Source organism: Tyto alba, unplaced genomic scaffold (assembly GCF_018691265.1).
Source record: "Tyto alba isolate M040663 unplaced genomic scaffold, T.alba_DEE_v4.0 Super-Scaffold_39, whole genome shotgun sequence".
NCBI classification, from domain to species: domain Eukaryota; kingdom Metazoa; phylum Chordata; class Aves; order Strigiformes; family Tytonidae; genus Tyto; species Tyto alba.
In genome coordinates this window covers 7,581,340-7,597,545 of record NW_024881314.1, presented here as the reverse complement: position 1 = coordinate 7,597,545, position 16,206 = coordinate 7,581,340, and the positions used below count along the sequence as shown (strand labels likewise).

General features: G+C 48.2%; 1 protein-coding gene across 1 annotated transcript; it reads right to left on the bottom strand.

Moving 5' to 3' along the window:
* Positions 1 to 5,752: 5,752 nt before the first annotated feature.
* On the bottom strand, positions 5,753 to 16,198 carry KCTD2 (potassium channel tetramerization domain containing 2). Its single transcript, XM_042802409.1, has 6 exons — positions 15,837 to 16,198; positions 14,376 to 14,484; positions 13,649 to 13,740; positions 12,844 to 12,939; positions 9,777 to 9,902; positions 5,753 to 9,188 (listed from the first exon to the last, which is right to left on the bottom strand). The coding sequence occupies exons 1-6, from the start codon at positions 16,128 to 16,130 to the stop codon at positions 9,159 to 9,161; spliced, it is 747 nt and encodes a 248-aa protein (XP_042658343.1). The 5' UTR covers positions 16,131 to 16,198; the 3' UTR covers positions 5,753 to 9,158.
* Positions 16,199 to 16,206: the final 8 nt, after the last annotated feature.

Below are 16,206 nucleotides of genomic sequence, written 5' to 3'. Positions count from 1 at the left end.
TTAGCTGTGGGATAGCAGAGCAGTTCAGGGCAGGGAGCTATTCCTGCCCCAGGTTCACTCCCAAATTAAACGCCTGCTTTGATTCTTCCCATGAACCCAAATGGACCCAGCAGAAACTGAGCTCTCAGAGCACCTGAAAACAGATTTCTGGCCTGAGACTGAGGCAGGGACAGGATCCGAACAACCCTGGCAAAACCCCTACAGACCAGCTCTGCTGGTGCTGAGAAAATGGATCTATGCCAAGGATGGGGGAAGTGCTGGTTTATCATGAGTTTCTCAAGCAGTTCCCATAGGATCACTCCCACATCCTCCCCCTGCAAAGGACATCAGGGTCCTGCCTGCACTAATAGGTCTTAATTAGCCACACCAGCCTCATCCGGGGCCTTCTCTCACACCTCTTCCACCCCATTTGTTCCCCAGCTGAGTTTAAGCCTGGCTCCTTGCTTAGTTTAGCTTTTGATCTGTCTTGCCACTGTTTTCTGCTCTCCTGGGCTGACTTTGGGTCTGCCTGTCTGCTTTGTGCTCATTAGTCACCAATAATGTAGATGTAACACCAGGTGAGAAATCCCACTTTTGGGACTGGGTTTAGAGACCATTAGCCCGTACCAGGGTTAACACTGTGTGGTGTGGAGATGGGAAATGGGGGATGAGGAGGCAGCTGGCACCGGAACATGCCCTGACAGCTCCCATCAGTTTACAGGAATCCAGCAAGATGTGGCTTGTCCCTGCCCTTCACCCTGGTGGCAAATCTCCAGCCGGTAGGTGATTGCAAATGGTTTGCATGCAAGCTGGCCCTTGCCCTCCTGACTGCTGCCGTGCCCCCCGGTCACTGCCGGTGACCTTCCCAGAGCCTGTGCTTTGTGCAGTGGGTGGGGAGGTAGGTGCCAAGAAGGGCAGCTCTCCCCAAGGCAATGGGGATGGCTCCGGAGATGAGTCTGAGAAAGATGTACTCGTGTAAATTCACACTGGAGGTGGCTTTGGAAGTGGCTGTGGCTCACGCTGTGTGACACCCTGAGCTGCCACGTTGCCTTGTGCTGCCCTGGGAGCCGGGCAGAGATGGGGACTGGTGCTGGCACAGGGCTACCCAAATGGATGGAGACTTTGCTAGGAGCCTGGCTGAGGTTATTGAGGACATCTGGAAGATGCTGGTGGTTTTCTTCCATCAATTTCCTGCATTCGGGAAGGTGAGGAGGGTGGTGTGTTCCCTGAAAAGTTTTGAAGAAATGGAATCACTTTATGATTAGCTGCATGAAAACTCTAGCCAGGGGGCTAAACAGGGACAGGGCAATGGGTTGTGTTGCAGCTGTGGGTGAGAGTCTAACCCTGCTGCAGCCCATCTCTCCCATGGATTGACATCTAGGGACCCTGCGCAGTGACAAGGCTGTTTCTCTCCAGCAGATCTTGCCTATTGAGCTCTTAATTGTCATTTACCTTGGCTTTTATTAATGAGGAATAGGGGACTTAGCGGGGGAAGGATCAAGACAAGTGTTTCCCTGCTGGATCCTTGGAGGAGGTTGTGGTGGGTTGAAGGTATGCAGCCAGAACTTGTGGAGTGTGGTTTTTAGGAAGCTATCAGGTTTTGGGGCTCTAGCTAGCCAAGAGAAGCAGCTTTGTCTGTGCTGCTCTCAGTAGGTGTGCTGCCATCCCAACCATATCCTGCTCTTCTCCAAGGTCAGTGCTCCAAGGAAGGTGCAGGTGATTCCTAGAAGTCACAACAGGGCAGAAAAGGAGATCCAACAACTTGGTGTCAACATCTAGGCTTTTCTTGTCCGCACTCAGACGGATCATCGTGCTCAGCATGGTGGTTCCTGGAAAAAGGAAAGACAGGAGCTCTTCATCTCACTGGGAAATGCAAATGGTGATATTGGACATGTGGGGAAAACAGCAAAACATGGCCTTTGTTTTATGGGAAAAGCTCTTTTGGTTTAACAAATACAACCATCCCCTTCTTACTTTTTACATGTTTCTCTGCATTCAAATTTTAGATGAAAACACACTGAAATACTAGGATGATGATGACCGTTCATTAGGTATTTCCTAGCCCTTTAGTGACTAATCTGCCTGCTTTTATGAGACATCTTGAACTCAGCGCCTGGGTTAAGGGCTTGGCTCTTTGCTTGGTTGCCCAAACAGTTTTCCTCATTTTTAGCCACTGTCATTTGAATTCATCAAGATCACTGGTGCGTGTTTTCCTGGACTTTGCTGAAGGACCTGCTGCCCAGACTGCCCTGAGCTAAATCACAGGTAGAAGGTGCTCACCCTTGCCACGGATTTTCTTTGTGACACAGGGACCAGCTGAGCTATCAGGTCATGGAGGGTCTGTTTGAGACCTTTGAAACTTGAGGACTCCTCACACTTCAGGCTGATGAGGGACTTGCATCAGACTCCCATCTGCTGAAGTCTGGGAAACTTCTACAAGTGATGGAGGCCTCCAGTAAGAAATATTGCCTGAAGGTCAAATATTGATGCCTTTGCGCATCTATTACACCATCATCTGAAGGCAATTGCTAGGGGATTGTGGCTCCTTCTTTACTGTAGTTTGGAGAAACCAACATGTTTCTCCAGCCCTGTAAAGGGGGGAGAGTACACGGGGGGTTATTTGCCCATATGAAAGTTGGGTTAAACCTTCAGTGACTCTCAAAACCAGATGTAGGTGGAAGGACATGGCTAGGGTCCTTGTTTTCCAAACAAGTTAGTAAGCTGGGTTGAAAATATCTGCAGGCTTTCAGCCTGCAAATAGATCTGGCTTGATTACTTTGTTCCGGGTGAAGGTGGGTGGGTAAGTGACGAACTGAACTTCATCTTTATGTGAGAGCCTGAGGCAGAGCAGAAGAGCATACGTGTTGTGCAAGATGAATTTACGGCTGCAGCCAGACCTCTGCACTGGCAGGTTTCACCCTCCCAGATGTGTGTGGAGAGGGAAAACGCAGCAGCAGTTTCCACTGCTTTTTTCTGGAGCCCCAGGCCAATCAGTCGGATGCTGATAGGTGCCTTGACGCTGCTAAAACCCTTTCCTATCTCTAATGTCAGTTTGGGTTTCCTCTTTGTCCACAGACATGAGTGAGCAGGCCAGAAAAACAAATTAATTTTGCTCCAGGCAAAACTGGCAGGGGCAAGCGGAGCTGCCGGCTGGGGTGACTAATGCGAGTTTTGTGGTGTTGTGGTGAGGCGAGCCCCAGGGAGCCAGGTGGCCCCCAGACACAGAGTTAGGAGCCAGGGTGGGCTCAGCCCTGGCAGGAGCCTGAGCCTTCCAGAGGAGGGATGTGGGATTGCTCCTTTAATGCACTTTCCACTTCAGAAAAGGCTGATAAAAGGATTTTAAAGTCCCTCTGCCACAGCTCAGATGTGTGTACTACTTATTGACTTTATTCTGTGGCTATTGGAAAATCTCAGCGATGTTTTGTTACTCATCTTCCTCCCAAGCACATGGCAAAGCCACCTGGGGAATTCATTTCACCCAGTTGCCTCTGCGGGGTAGGAGGGACCAAATCCTGCCATGGACAGGTACTGAGCTAGTTGGCTGTTTTTGTGCTGCCATCCACCTCCCGACTTGATGGTGGCACAGCCCCAGGGACCGAGCCCCTCATCCACAGGAGCTGCTTGTCCCTGGGGAGGAGCCTTCACCAAGCATCCCACATCTTCTCGGGGCAGCGGGGTTTGGAGGCAGCTTGGGGTACTCTGACAAACCCAGCCAAGATCCAGGGCCTTAGTGCTCCGCTGAGGCCAGTTCTGTTGAAAACTGTCCCCCTCTTTCCCTCTGCTGCTGCTGCAACAGATCTAGAGCAGCCTGGGCTTTGGCCTGGCCTCTGGCAACAGCAGGACCTGCTTATTAAGGGATGGTGCATAAGGATCATTTTTATTCTGGGTAAAGTAACACACGCAGCACTGCTGCTTATCCCACACAACCTCTTGCCACTTGGTAATGATGGGGCATTGTCTGTGTTTTCTGCAGCAAGAAGTAAAGAAAATATTTTAAAAAGGAGTTAAGTGGGTTGCACTGCCTTGGGTGGGAAAGTGAGGGGTGGTACAAAGGTCTGGCTGCTCCAGCTTGCGGTTTCTGGAAAAAATGCTGACACTTGTGTCTTCTGCATGGTGGGACTGCATTGGGTTAGGGGAACTGCCTTACTGGCAGACCCGGGGCTGGTTAAAGGTCCTGCACAAAGGCTTTTCCAGCATATGTGGCCTCAGAAGACAGTCCTAAAGTGGGAGAGCAGGGAGGTTATAGCTGCAGGCCTGAAATGCCAGCTGTAATTTGAATTTCTGCAGACAAGTCCTACCTTGTCAATGTGATTGACTATGCATGTGGCGTCAGCAGTGCCAGCCCTGCAGCTTCCGTCTCTGCCCAAGATGCTGCTGGCACTTGAGCATGGCTTTGCTTTGGGCAAGCTCACTGGCAGCCCAGACCTGCTGTCAGGTCTGGCACGGAGATATGGGGATGGGTCAAGGACGTTTGAAAAGTACCATCTTAAATCAGCCCATTCTACGTGGCGACTGGGCTCAGCCATGGTTTCTGCCAGTGAGTTCCTGCTGTGTGGCCCCATAGGGGGAGAGTCTCCTTTTACTGCACTGGTGTTAAATGCTGGTCTGGGGACATGTTAACCCCCTCCCTGCTCAGTTGTTTTGAGGCTGCTGTCATGCTGGGGATGGAGGGAGCCAGCGTGCCTGCTGGGCAGCCTTCAGAGCGGCCACAGTGGTCAGCAACCACTTGTAGTCAAAAGTAAGACTTAATTAATCCAAATTTTCCCAATCTTCGCTTATGTCTTTGCTCCTCCTCCTTTTCCCCCTGTGTTGGGACTGAATTGTCAGCATTATCCAACTTTCAGCATCACCAAAGCTTGACTATCTAGTTTGCCTCTTTGCCTCCCTGCTGTTTGCTCATCTGTTGGAACCTCTGTGTTTCAAGCATTTGAGTTGCAGTGCTCCGCAAACAGGAAAGAACCTCAATCTCAGCTAATCCACCAGTCTTGCTAAAGACACAAATGCAGGGCAGGCTGGCAGCTTTCGGGGTGGAGGTAATAGAGCAACTATTTAAACCATCCTCTGGGGTTTCTGGGCTAATGCCACATGCCCGGGGCGATCTCCCATCCAGAGCCAGTTGCAGGCCCAGAGTGCAAGGGGAAGCTAGCTATCAGAAACTGCAGTTACTTTTCTCGTGTTCATTCCCTTTTTGTCTTGGTGATGGCAAGAACCTTGTATATTTGGTCTTGTGTGGAACGTGGCGAGCCGTTTGCAATCTTCTGCAGATGTTCAGTGGGGGCCTTTGTGGCAGAGGAAGGGGCAAAGCTGTCTGAAACAGTCAGACCTTTCTGCCATGTGTGCTGGTCCAGTCGAGTAGGGGTTTAGCAAATTAAAGTTGACAAAAAATCCTTTTCCTTTCTTAGCGACTCACATTTAATGCTTGAATTAATGTCCTACTTGATTGCTGTTGTCAGTGGAAACAGTAAACGTAGAAGTTTAGATTCTTTTGTATAATGGAAAATCAGAAACATGCTTCAGTTTGCCTTTTTTCTGAAAGTAACCTAGGACTCCAAAATCTTAATTATATTCTCCTGTTGGCAAATTATTGTTATAAATGAATTGGAGCCAGAAGCAGGTACCCAATTTGCATGTTTCTTTCCCTGTAACACAGTATTTGTGTGGTAAGGTGGCAAATAGATGCAGAGAAAGCAGCAGGCTGCAGACCATTTGTTCAAACTTTTCAAACCCATTTCAGAATCTTTATTGAAAAAAAAATTAATCACAGCATCTCAACTGTTATTGAAACACATTTAATAAACAAAGAGAAACAGTAGCAAAGGGCACTGACACGTGACAAACTGTACAAAACCTCCGGGTTTGCAGGCAAATGCGAGGGGAGGAGCCCACGGCCCAGCTGCAGGACTGGGGAGCTGCTCCGTCCCATCGCCCTGCAGCGAACCATGCCCCCTTTGCCTCAGCCCACTCAGTCACCCCTGAGAAAAATCGATTTTTTTAAAAATGTGCAGAAACAAAGACACTTTAAGAGGTTATTTCCAGTCTTGCCATAATGGAACAATTTAGGCCACTGGGAAAGGTTAAAAAAAACAAAGTGTCATATTCTCCATTCCTAGGATTAATGCTTTAATGTGCACCTTCCCAAGAGGCACACTCTTGGATATCCAGTAGATCTACTGCTGCTTGCCTACCCTACTTACAACCTGCTACCTTTTTCAGAGTGAATGGGACAAATTTCATCCTAATTCAGCACTAGTTTTGATATGGTTGTGACTGAGTGAAAGGCAATGGAAGGAAAAGCCCTGTCTTGAGCACAGAACGGATGCAACTGGTGCGTAATGCTGAGACCAGCCTTGGTCTCAGGGTAAAGGTGACCTAGTAGTTGGGAAAGGAGAAATCCTCCACTGGGAATGTACCTGCCCTGGATGGACTTCATGCCTCGTCCTAAATATCACCCAAGAACTGGAGTGTCCAGTACCAATGATTGGTTTTCTACCATAAACTTGTTCTACTGAACTTACAGACCCTGCAATTGAATCCGAAGTCTTCAACCCCCTGGCATGTCCTTGCTGCAGAAAGCACTGTGGAGGGGAAAAAACAAGATGCAACTTTGATAGTCTTTCCTGTGCATGTGAGTTAAACAGCTGTTCCATTCAACTGGTAATGGTAATTTTTAGGCTCTCTGTGGCTCAGAGGGGAGAGTAATGGCATCACTCTTGCATCAGGCAATCCTCTGGTGGGCTTTACTACATATGGCATTTTTGGTGATACAAAAAAGCAAGGAGGTATCATTTTTATCTACTTGACCTATACTGGACAGAAAAATCTCCCTTTGCAACTAGTGTTGCTTTGAGCTCCATGGTTTGAACAGCAAGATGCTCAGCTGGCATCGATGTGACAGGCAGCTCAACCAGTTCCTGTTGCCTTTAGCTTCATATTTCTTGACCAGTTCTCAGAAACTCCCTCCTCTGAGGAAGGGAAAGAAGACAGATGAGAGTGTTGAAGGGCTTTTTAGGCTGCTAACTTGCATACATGTGCTTCTTCTAAGCTGTGAGCACAGATGGACAATGACTGAGGCTACAAGATACTGACAGAGGAGAGATATCTATACACATCACAGTGTTATTTAGGCTCAGCCAAGGCATACAGTCTAATCACACCAATACCATCTCACCACATTATAAACAGGGAAGGTGGAGGGAAGGAAGGGGGGAGCTGGGTTCTTCAACACGATGGTAAGCCAGCGGTGTTTCAGCAGCCTGTAACTGACACAACACGAATTCAAAGACATTTGGCACAGTCTGTTGGTGCCAGGATTAAACTAGCACAGATAATTAACCAGTCTGTCTTGAGAATGAGGCAAAGCCTCCACCAGAGGAGGTACGTTGGCAAAGCAAGATGGGAGAGGACAGGCAAGAGTACGTACAGGACTGAAAAGAGGCAGAGAGTGCAGTGGTGTCACTCAGTGTCTTTGCTGCACGTCTTGTTCGCTGAACTGGTTGTTGGACTGTTGGTAATGCTGCTGCAAGGCCATGTCAGCAACAAGGGATACGATGGGAAACCTGCCTAATTCTATCTCAAAACTTTAAGGAGACCACAGGTAGCTGAAGTCCTCCAGAAAGGAGCTCAGCTCCACAGTCCAGGTGAGGAATTTTCTGATACCTTATTGAGAGACATCTGCTCTGAGTTTGTCAATGCCTGTGAATTCCAGCATCTCTGAAGCTTTGCGTTTAATGTCAGTTTGGGGCTTGACTCAAAAAGACCCAAGAGCCTGGACACTCGGGCTACAAAGAACAAAGCCAGGATGAAAGGGGAAAAACATGCAGCAAATTCCTAAGAAATCCCATTTACCAGACTAGGAGGGACATGCCCTTGGTTAGGGATGGCACAGATTAACAGAGGGGAACCAGTGACTGCAGTTTGGCTAAGATTAGAATTCAAGAGAGGCACAAACGAACATTTTGCACATCCATCCAAGGCATTCCAAGAAAAAAAAAAAAGTCACAGAAGTAAACACATCACTTTGGACAAGAAACATTACAACAGTTTGGCAACTTTTCACCAAACCCCCCCACCCCAACTCTGTGATGCCCCTCTGTAATTTGAGGTGATCTCTTAAAGGTGGGGACATGAGGGGGCTGCAGATAAATCACTGCATGTAAATAGGGGATCTCCTCCGCAAAGGATCTCATGGGTTAAAACAAACCTACCTGCTTGCTACAGTACAAAAGAAATTCTGCCCGAAGTCCTCCCTTGGCAAGAAGGAAGGAGACAGAGAGCCCACGCTGCTGGAGACAAACAAGGCAAAGCTGAACTTGGCAGCAACAGGTCCCTAACCTTGTGACTTTGCACCAGGCTAAGATATGGCCGTGGCAGGGTACTGGAGGGGAAGATGTCACTGCTCCTCTTCAGTAGAGAAGTGTAAAGGACAGAACTATCAGTATCACTATTCTGGGTGAACACAGGTCTCTGTGTTTATGCATGCGAAGTAACGGGCTTTGGAAAATGCCAGGAGCCCATATGTAATAGTGTTAACAGCAAGACCCACGTTAGATGTACACACAACTCCCCTTCCCTTAATATCTAAACTCAGCTCTTAGGAACTGAACAAGGAACAAATATAAAGCAAAAAATGGAAAAGTCTGCGTTGTTTTTTTCGTAGTGGTTGTTTTGTTCCTCCTTTTAAAGCCCTGCTGTTCTGATCTGGGGGGTCTGGCTGATCAGGAGGGGGAGCATTGCAAGGTCCCTGCACTTTTTTGGTGGCAGACCTGGGTGCAAGAAATGGCACAGCTCAAATATGGATCTTCCCACCTAGGCCAGCCTGTGGAAAGTGGGACGGATTACACAAGGGCCTGTGGACCTGAGCAACCTTCACAAAGGCTCCGACTGGGAATCCAGCCCAGCCATTGTTGGAAAAATTCAATACAGCGCTGGCCAAGAAAATAAAACAAATACTTGTGGAAAGGACTATCCAACTGGAAGAGTCTTTTCCTTCCTTGGTTTCCAGGGTAAGAGGGAAGCCTTTGGTTATGACCAGAATTATTCGCCATTGGCAGGACAGGCTCGGCTTTGCTTTGCATTAGCTTGGTTACTGTACAAGGGCAAGGTTGCACTGCGGAGAGATGCTCTGCCCAGCTAGACTGCCCTTTTGACATCTGGGAGTTTTAACGGAGTGGACACTTGAATTACATCCGGGATCCTCGCTCTTGAAGAATCTGAAAAAGAAGAGAGTTTCTATCAGTAGCTTGGGCAAGTTTAGATACAAAAGTTCATGTTCAGAGTCCTTGTTTTTTGCAGAGAAACAAAAGATGGACTAATGTGAGAGTAGCTTGCTGGCTTTTATGCTACCGTAACAAATGACAGGCTGGTTAAAGCTGACTGAGCCCCTTCTTTATAAATCCTGCTTAGCTGCCAGCCAGGAGTTAAAGATGTTGCCTTTTGTGGCTATCCTGGGGAAAAAAAAGAATGGATTGAAAGAGGCAAAAAAAGCTTGCCTCTCCCTGCAACATTCTTCAACCACAAAATGAGACAGATCTCACAGGTCCTTGCTATGCTGTCCTCCTTTTTCAAGTCTATCTCTTTCCTCTAACTTTTTTGTCTTAATTTGAAACGTACAAAGAGCCCTAGCTCTTGTCCTACAGTAAAATATGAAATCTTCCAAGAGGGGAAGATCATGCATGCAAGAGGAAATAGGAAAGCTGGTACCTGGAACTGCTTCGGCAAATTATGGATCTGCTAGGGTAAGGAGAGCTTTTTCTTTGCGTAGGGGAATTCAAGTCAGTACATCTGAGCAGATGCCTTACCTTTGCCTTCTCGCTTGGCTCCTTGACAATGCCATTGGTAGAATTGTTGAGCTCCCTGGACACAACACAGAGGAATTCTGCCTGGTCTTCATTTCCGTAGTTGTAGGAAGATCCAATGCTGATCAGCTGTGCAACAGAAGACAGCAAAGGTAACTACCAGCAAGCCTTGGCTTTTGCTTTCTTCCTGCACTTGCTGTGTGAGGTACAACTGTCCAGTGAGAGCTGTTCTGGACCTGGCGCGGCTCCCCGCAGCCCCTGTCCCAGGCTCGCCGCTGTGCACGGAAGGCAGGGACAGAGCCGAGCTCCAGAGCACCTCCACTGGCACCCGGAGCCCCGGGAAGACATTCCAGCCTGAAACCGTAATGCTCGACACAACCCAACACTTCCCAATTGCTGAGGGCAGAAAAACGAAATACAGTCAGATTTTGCAATATCAAGCTAATTCAGATGTGGGTCAGGGAATGCAGATGTCCTGGGCCAGACCATGTTGAACTCAGCTCTCAACTTGCCTTGTGACTTTTTATGTGTAAAAACTGGAAAGGTAATTCTTTTACCACAGACAGATGTTAGATCAGCTAGGGAACATGTGGCAAACTGGCACCATTCTTTACATAGCTGTTGTCAAGATGGAGTTTGGTATCTCTATAAATGGGATTATATTCTATTCCTGTTGTGATGAGGGGTCTGGACTCGATCCAAGAAATCCCATCTGTCTCATTTATCATTATTACATTAAAAAGACATCCTGGAGTGCAGAGCTAATTTGTCATTTACAACTCAGTTCTGCTTTCCAGATAATAAATCCAAGTAATCTGTGGAAAGCAACGTGAATCTTATCAACTGTGTATATCTAGGAAACTTTAATATGCAGTGTGCACCCTAACTTTCATGTCCTAATGGATTTTAGAAGAGACAGCTCTGTATTTATATATAAGACAGATGCAGTCAGCAGCCTTCCCAGACAGATGACTATCTGTATGGTTACACTGCACCTGCAGGACGACTTGGGGGGCTGTTGCACTGACTGACCTCCGGTCCTGTTTTAAATAGCTTTTGATGTTTGTGCTGAGGGCAAAAGATAGACAGAGGATCAAAAAAAAAAAAAAAATTTTTTTTTTTTGCTTTTGCTTTCCTGCTCCCTGTCCTGACTGTTTAAGCTCTTGGATATTTCAGTACCACACACCACTATTTAGTCAACAAACACAAAGTATCTTTATCAAAAGACAGCAATTTTCTAGACTACTGAACTGTTTGACAGGAGAATGGATTTCTGTTTAAAATAGCAAATTTCTATTTCATCCTGAATTTAAGCAGGACTGAATGGTACCAGGCAGAGAACCTGAAAAGCCACATGCTCCTCTGAGAACCCAAACCTGACAGACAATAAGGCTGCAACAGCTTTTACCACTTCTGGCTTTCTTGCAGGTTTCTGAACCTGTCTTTTTGATGCTACGAAGCGACTGGATCCAAAGAGCCCACGAAGGGAACGTCTGCTCTGTTCAGTCACTGGCACCCAGGCTAAGATTTAGCACTAGGCTCTCTTTGTCCCCATGTGCAGATCTGTTACTGCCTTTCCTAACACGTCTCAGGGTGCCAAGTGGTGTGTTCCGGGGGAGGACAGAAGCCACATCTAGGAAAAGACCTTGGCAATAGGCTGCAGCTCCAGCGTGGCTCCCAGCAGGGCCAGCTTCAGCCTGGGACATACCCTGTGCTGCACCACCACCACGCTCCTGCTCTGTGACCCAGCCTGGACCATCTCACAGCTGGAGAGGCCGTACTGCTGCCTGGGCTCTAGCCCCGGCCAAAGCACTGTGTGTCTGTCTGTCTGTCCTGTTTCAGCTTGCAGCTCTGGGGAGTGTTTGAGCTGAACGCGAGTCCCGGGGAGGACAGGAGCAGCTCCTGATGCTGGGAGCGTGCTGGTGTGGGACGTGCAGGAAATTTTCCTGGTGCCTGTGGTGTACAGGAAGGAAGCTGTTTGGGATCTCAGTGGTTTGCACAAAGGTTGTGGATGGCAGAGGGAGGGAGGGAGGGAACTGGAAGGGAGCACCCCAGCATTTGCTTGTAACTAGTGTCTTGACCCTATCGTTATAGATTAGAAAAGCAAAACTAGGAAAGATGTAAAGGTACAGATTGCCAGGTAGGGCACTGCCTACAGCCTTTTGGGTTTGGGGGTGTATACATGCATGTGTGAAAGGCAAATTCTGTTCAGTAAATTTCTGGACCGCAAAACCTGCGTGTTGGAGAACTGCATTTCCATAAAGAAGCTAGTGGCACTTGGTCACAAGATTTCACTAGCAGCTCACAGGGGCAAGAGTTTTTGGCTGCCTCTCTGCTATGCAACAGGAATTTTCAGGCGTTATGGAACAGATATATATGAACAAGTGACGCAAAGTGCTTGCCTCTCTTTCTGTCAGCATATTTCCCACAACATCCACTTGTACCGAAGCTGGACTAATTGGGAAGACAGCAGAGCTGTATTTCACAGAGCCTATTCTGCAGTTTCTTAATATAGCATTAACATGCAGGCCAGCTGGTTTCCAATTCTCCATCCCCTTAAATAAAAGGACTGTATTTGATTCCAGAAACCAAATCTGGAACTAATGCCATATGCAGCTTCAGTGACACCTAGCCCCGAAACTGGCTGCATTACAAAGGCATCTGCAGGAAGCATATTTCTCATGTCACTCAGCGCCTCTTTAGCAAACGCAGGAGTCATGACTTTGAGCTTCCAGAAAAGTCGTGCTGTGTTTTTTCATAGCTCTATTAATTTTCCTGGATAAAACCGCTGTTCTGGGGCTTGCTATATGTGATGAAATGCAGGGGAATGGAAGAATTGCTCTGAGATTTTACAAGGATACAAGAAGTCCTGAAAGAAAATGAAATCTCTCTTGGCACTTTGAGTGAACTCTGCCCTTCTCTGTCAGCTATTTTACATAAGTGGACTGCTGCTCAGTTCAGACTGCTTATTCAGAAGAGAAGAGCAGTGTCAAGTGTAATTCAACTGCAAACTCTGCTTATTCCACATGCAGCTGTCAAAGAGATTATGCCGTTCTTTGGTTAATGGTACCTGTTCGAATTTCCACCCGTCGGACATAGTGGACACCATCTGTGTGAGCTCTTCCTCTTGGCACTGCAGGACTCTGTACACATGTTTCACAGGTCCCTAAAGCATGGAGAATAAAAATAAGCGTGATATTAGTAATTGTTATACTACTATCGAGCTAGAAAATTAATAATCCTCTCCTGCTCTGTCATCATGTTATTTGAGGAAGTTTGAACCCCACAGGCTTTCTGAGGTTTCATCCTTCTGACCATCCACCCGATTCTAGAACACGTACATACGGCTGGCACGCTTCTCTTAAAAGCCATCTAGGCATCTAAGGGCCAGTGAAAGCAAAACTTCTTTGGCTTTCAAAGCCATTTACTGCTTTTTAAAAGCATTTATCTTCTGAAATTGAATCTACTGGGTGTGTTAATATCAGCTGAGCAGCAATGGGAAAAATTGCCACAGAAAGACAGATATAAAGGGAAGAAAATGGTTTAGAGAAGGAACAGTTTGAACTATTCTTTACTGACCAAAGCGGTATGTTTTGCTTTATAACTACCCATCTTTGTTCCTGGCCCCTCTTGTTTAACTGTTCGTTGCCTTTCCCTGCCATGCTAACAAGATGACTCAGTGGTCTGTGCTTATAAAACCATACTGGATACTTTCCTAGCATTGCCCTGGGTCTACCTAAAAGCACTTATTCCCCCTGTGAAAGATGACTACTAAACCAAAGAACTGCTACTAGAAGTGCCTACGGCCACACTTGTCCTTCTACTGTGCGACAGAAAATGACTGACTTCATAATACAAATATTCCTGTGCATTACTTGAGAGGTTCTGTTCTCGTTATCCCGTATCCGCTCCTTCACCAGCCGCACAAGAGATGCAATATTGTAAAACTCAGCTTCTTCCAGTACCCCTAAGAAAGGAACCAAAAGTAGAGACAAATTCTGTTACTTTGCACATGGCGGAATGAAGATGACTCTGCTACAAGGATGTGACACCTGCTCCTGACTCCAAATCTAGCACAGATGTGAGAAAATCCCCAAATGCTGAATAGACCGTGCCACCGATCTCGCGCTCCCAAGCTGGAAGCAAATGACCAATTAACTGTCACCTCTTTTTGTGATTTAGAGGAACTTTAAGAAAGATTATTCCCCTTTCCCTGGGATTATCAGAAACCTCATGGTACAATCTCTGTTCTGTTTGCACAGCCCCAAAGCTGCCTGCTTGTCGAGAACTGCTGTCTGTGAGGGAGAGGAGATGTGCTAGCAGATCTTTTGCTCTGCTAACGGAAGCCTCTGAGCTAAGCAGAACTGTGAAGGGTCGCGTTATCAGCTGCAGGCTTCTGCTTTCACGAAGATACAGAATCTAATGATTTAATCCCTGTTAACGAGCATCCTTCTGAGAAACTAACAGCACTACTGGGAAACGCGGCTTGCTCACACATCGCCACGGCAGGAACCCCACACACTCAGGCAAGTCTCTGACGAGGGCTCTTGGATACTGCTATCCAACAGCGTTTGCAGTTCTTCCCCTGTATTTTTCTCTTACCTTCTTCTGCAAGCTCCTTGTTTATGATGAGCTTCCCATGTCGGAGGTAGTTCAGTATTGGACCAAAATACGTGGGGTCTCTATCGATGAGATACGCCCCTGTCTCATCCTGTTGAGTGTGTACAGGAGTGAAGCGGGGATGGTTAAGTGGTACCGGAAAAAAAAAATCATTTCAGTTGAAAACAATAAATTGAAGTTTCTCTTTGAGAACTTGGATTCATTTGCCTGTGAAAGGTGTACTGCACATTTAAACCAACATTTTTTTTTTTCAATTTCTGAACTCAGCTACAAATGTTGCAGCTCAATAATGCTGGCAAACGCTTTGAATTAGATGAACGGTTTATATACCCAGAAAGAAAAGCAGGGGTCAGCGGTTTTTCTTCACTGCAATAATAAAAAACGTAAGTAGCAGTTGTGTTCTGTCTAGATTTGTTTTTCAGACTAGTTTAACTAGCAAACTCTGTGGGAAAATTGCATCTCCAGTTCTGGCTAACAGCGTATGATGGTTTAAGTAGCTCTTTTTCTCTCCTTCCTACTACTGAAAATGCACATTGCAAAGCCCCAGCCATGTCTCTAGCAATACAATAACTATTGCCATCAAATAAACAACAATTCACAACCAAAAGCATTTCTTGAGCCAGCTCTGAAGTTTCATATCACTCCCCTAAATCACTTTAAAGCAACATTTCTCCTGCCAATCAATCTGCTCTCAGGCAATAAAAAGCTGTGAAAAAAACATTCTGAAATGTCATCTCCTCTATTCTCTGATGCCTGTGACTGCTATTTTGATCACAACCAGGAATCATCTTTTGATTAAACTCTGAACAGAGTGGCAAGAGACCTGAGCAATTCTCAGTCTGACCTACCCACAAAATTTTTACAAAATCTTGTGCAGCGGATCCTATAGAAAAAACTGCAATTGCAAGAACAACTGTTTGCAAAACCCTTGCGATCAACTGCAATCCCCTCAAAACTACCCACCCACGTAAGGAACGCGCACTGTGATCTTCTATGAGAGCAAAGCGAAATGTATTTTTGAAAATAGTAATACGTGCTCAGGGTGAGAAACCATCAAAATTCCTGTTTCTTGGAAAGCTTCTTTCCAGCTCCCTCTCCGCGATAACCAGCGAGAGGAGCTGGTTTGCTCCGCGGGGTCAGTCCCGTCACCGCGGAGGGCATCGGTGCCGGGGTGTCACCGCCGCGGGGGCTGGCTCCGCGCCCCGTTTTTGGGGGCTCTGCCAACTCCCCGGCCGCGTGAGGGGACACGGGGGAGAAGGGGACGGTGTGACACGTGCCCCGGGGACCGCGGGGGTGCTGCGGGGCCGGGGCGGGGGGTGCTGTGCCGGCCCCGGGGGGGCACCGGCAGCCGGGGCTGTCACCCATCCCGCGCGGCGGGGCCGGGGGGGTGCTGGCCCTGGGGGCACCGGGCGGGGAAGGGGCCGGTCCCCGCCGCGGCCTCACCTTGTCGGAGCCGAGCTCGGGCCCGTCCTGGCAGCAGAGGCGGCACAAGAAAGACTTGGGCTCCCGGCACAGCGTCTGCCGGGTGCTCACGAAGTACGTGCCGCCCACGTTCAGGCGCACCCACTTCGAGGAGGCGGCGGCGGCGGCGGCGGCGCCGGGCGGGGACAGCGCCGCGCCGGGACCCGCCGCCGCTCCGGCCCCGCGGGGGCTGGGCGGCCCCGGGGCCCCCCCCGGGCCCGGACTGGGCGTGCGGCCCCGCGGCGGCCCCTCCGCTGCCGCCGCCAGCTCGGCCATGGCGGTGCCGCTCAGCGACCCGGCGCCGCCATCCCCGCCCCGCCCCGCCGCCGCTTCCGGGGCAGCCGCGGCCGTC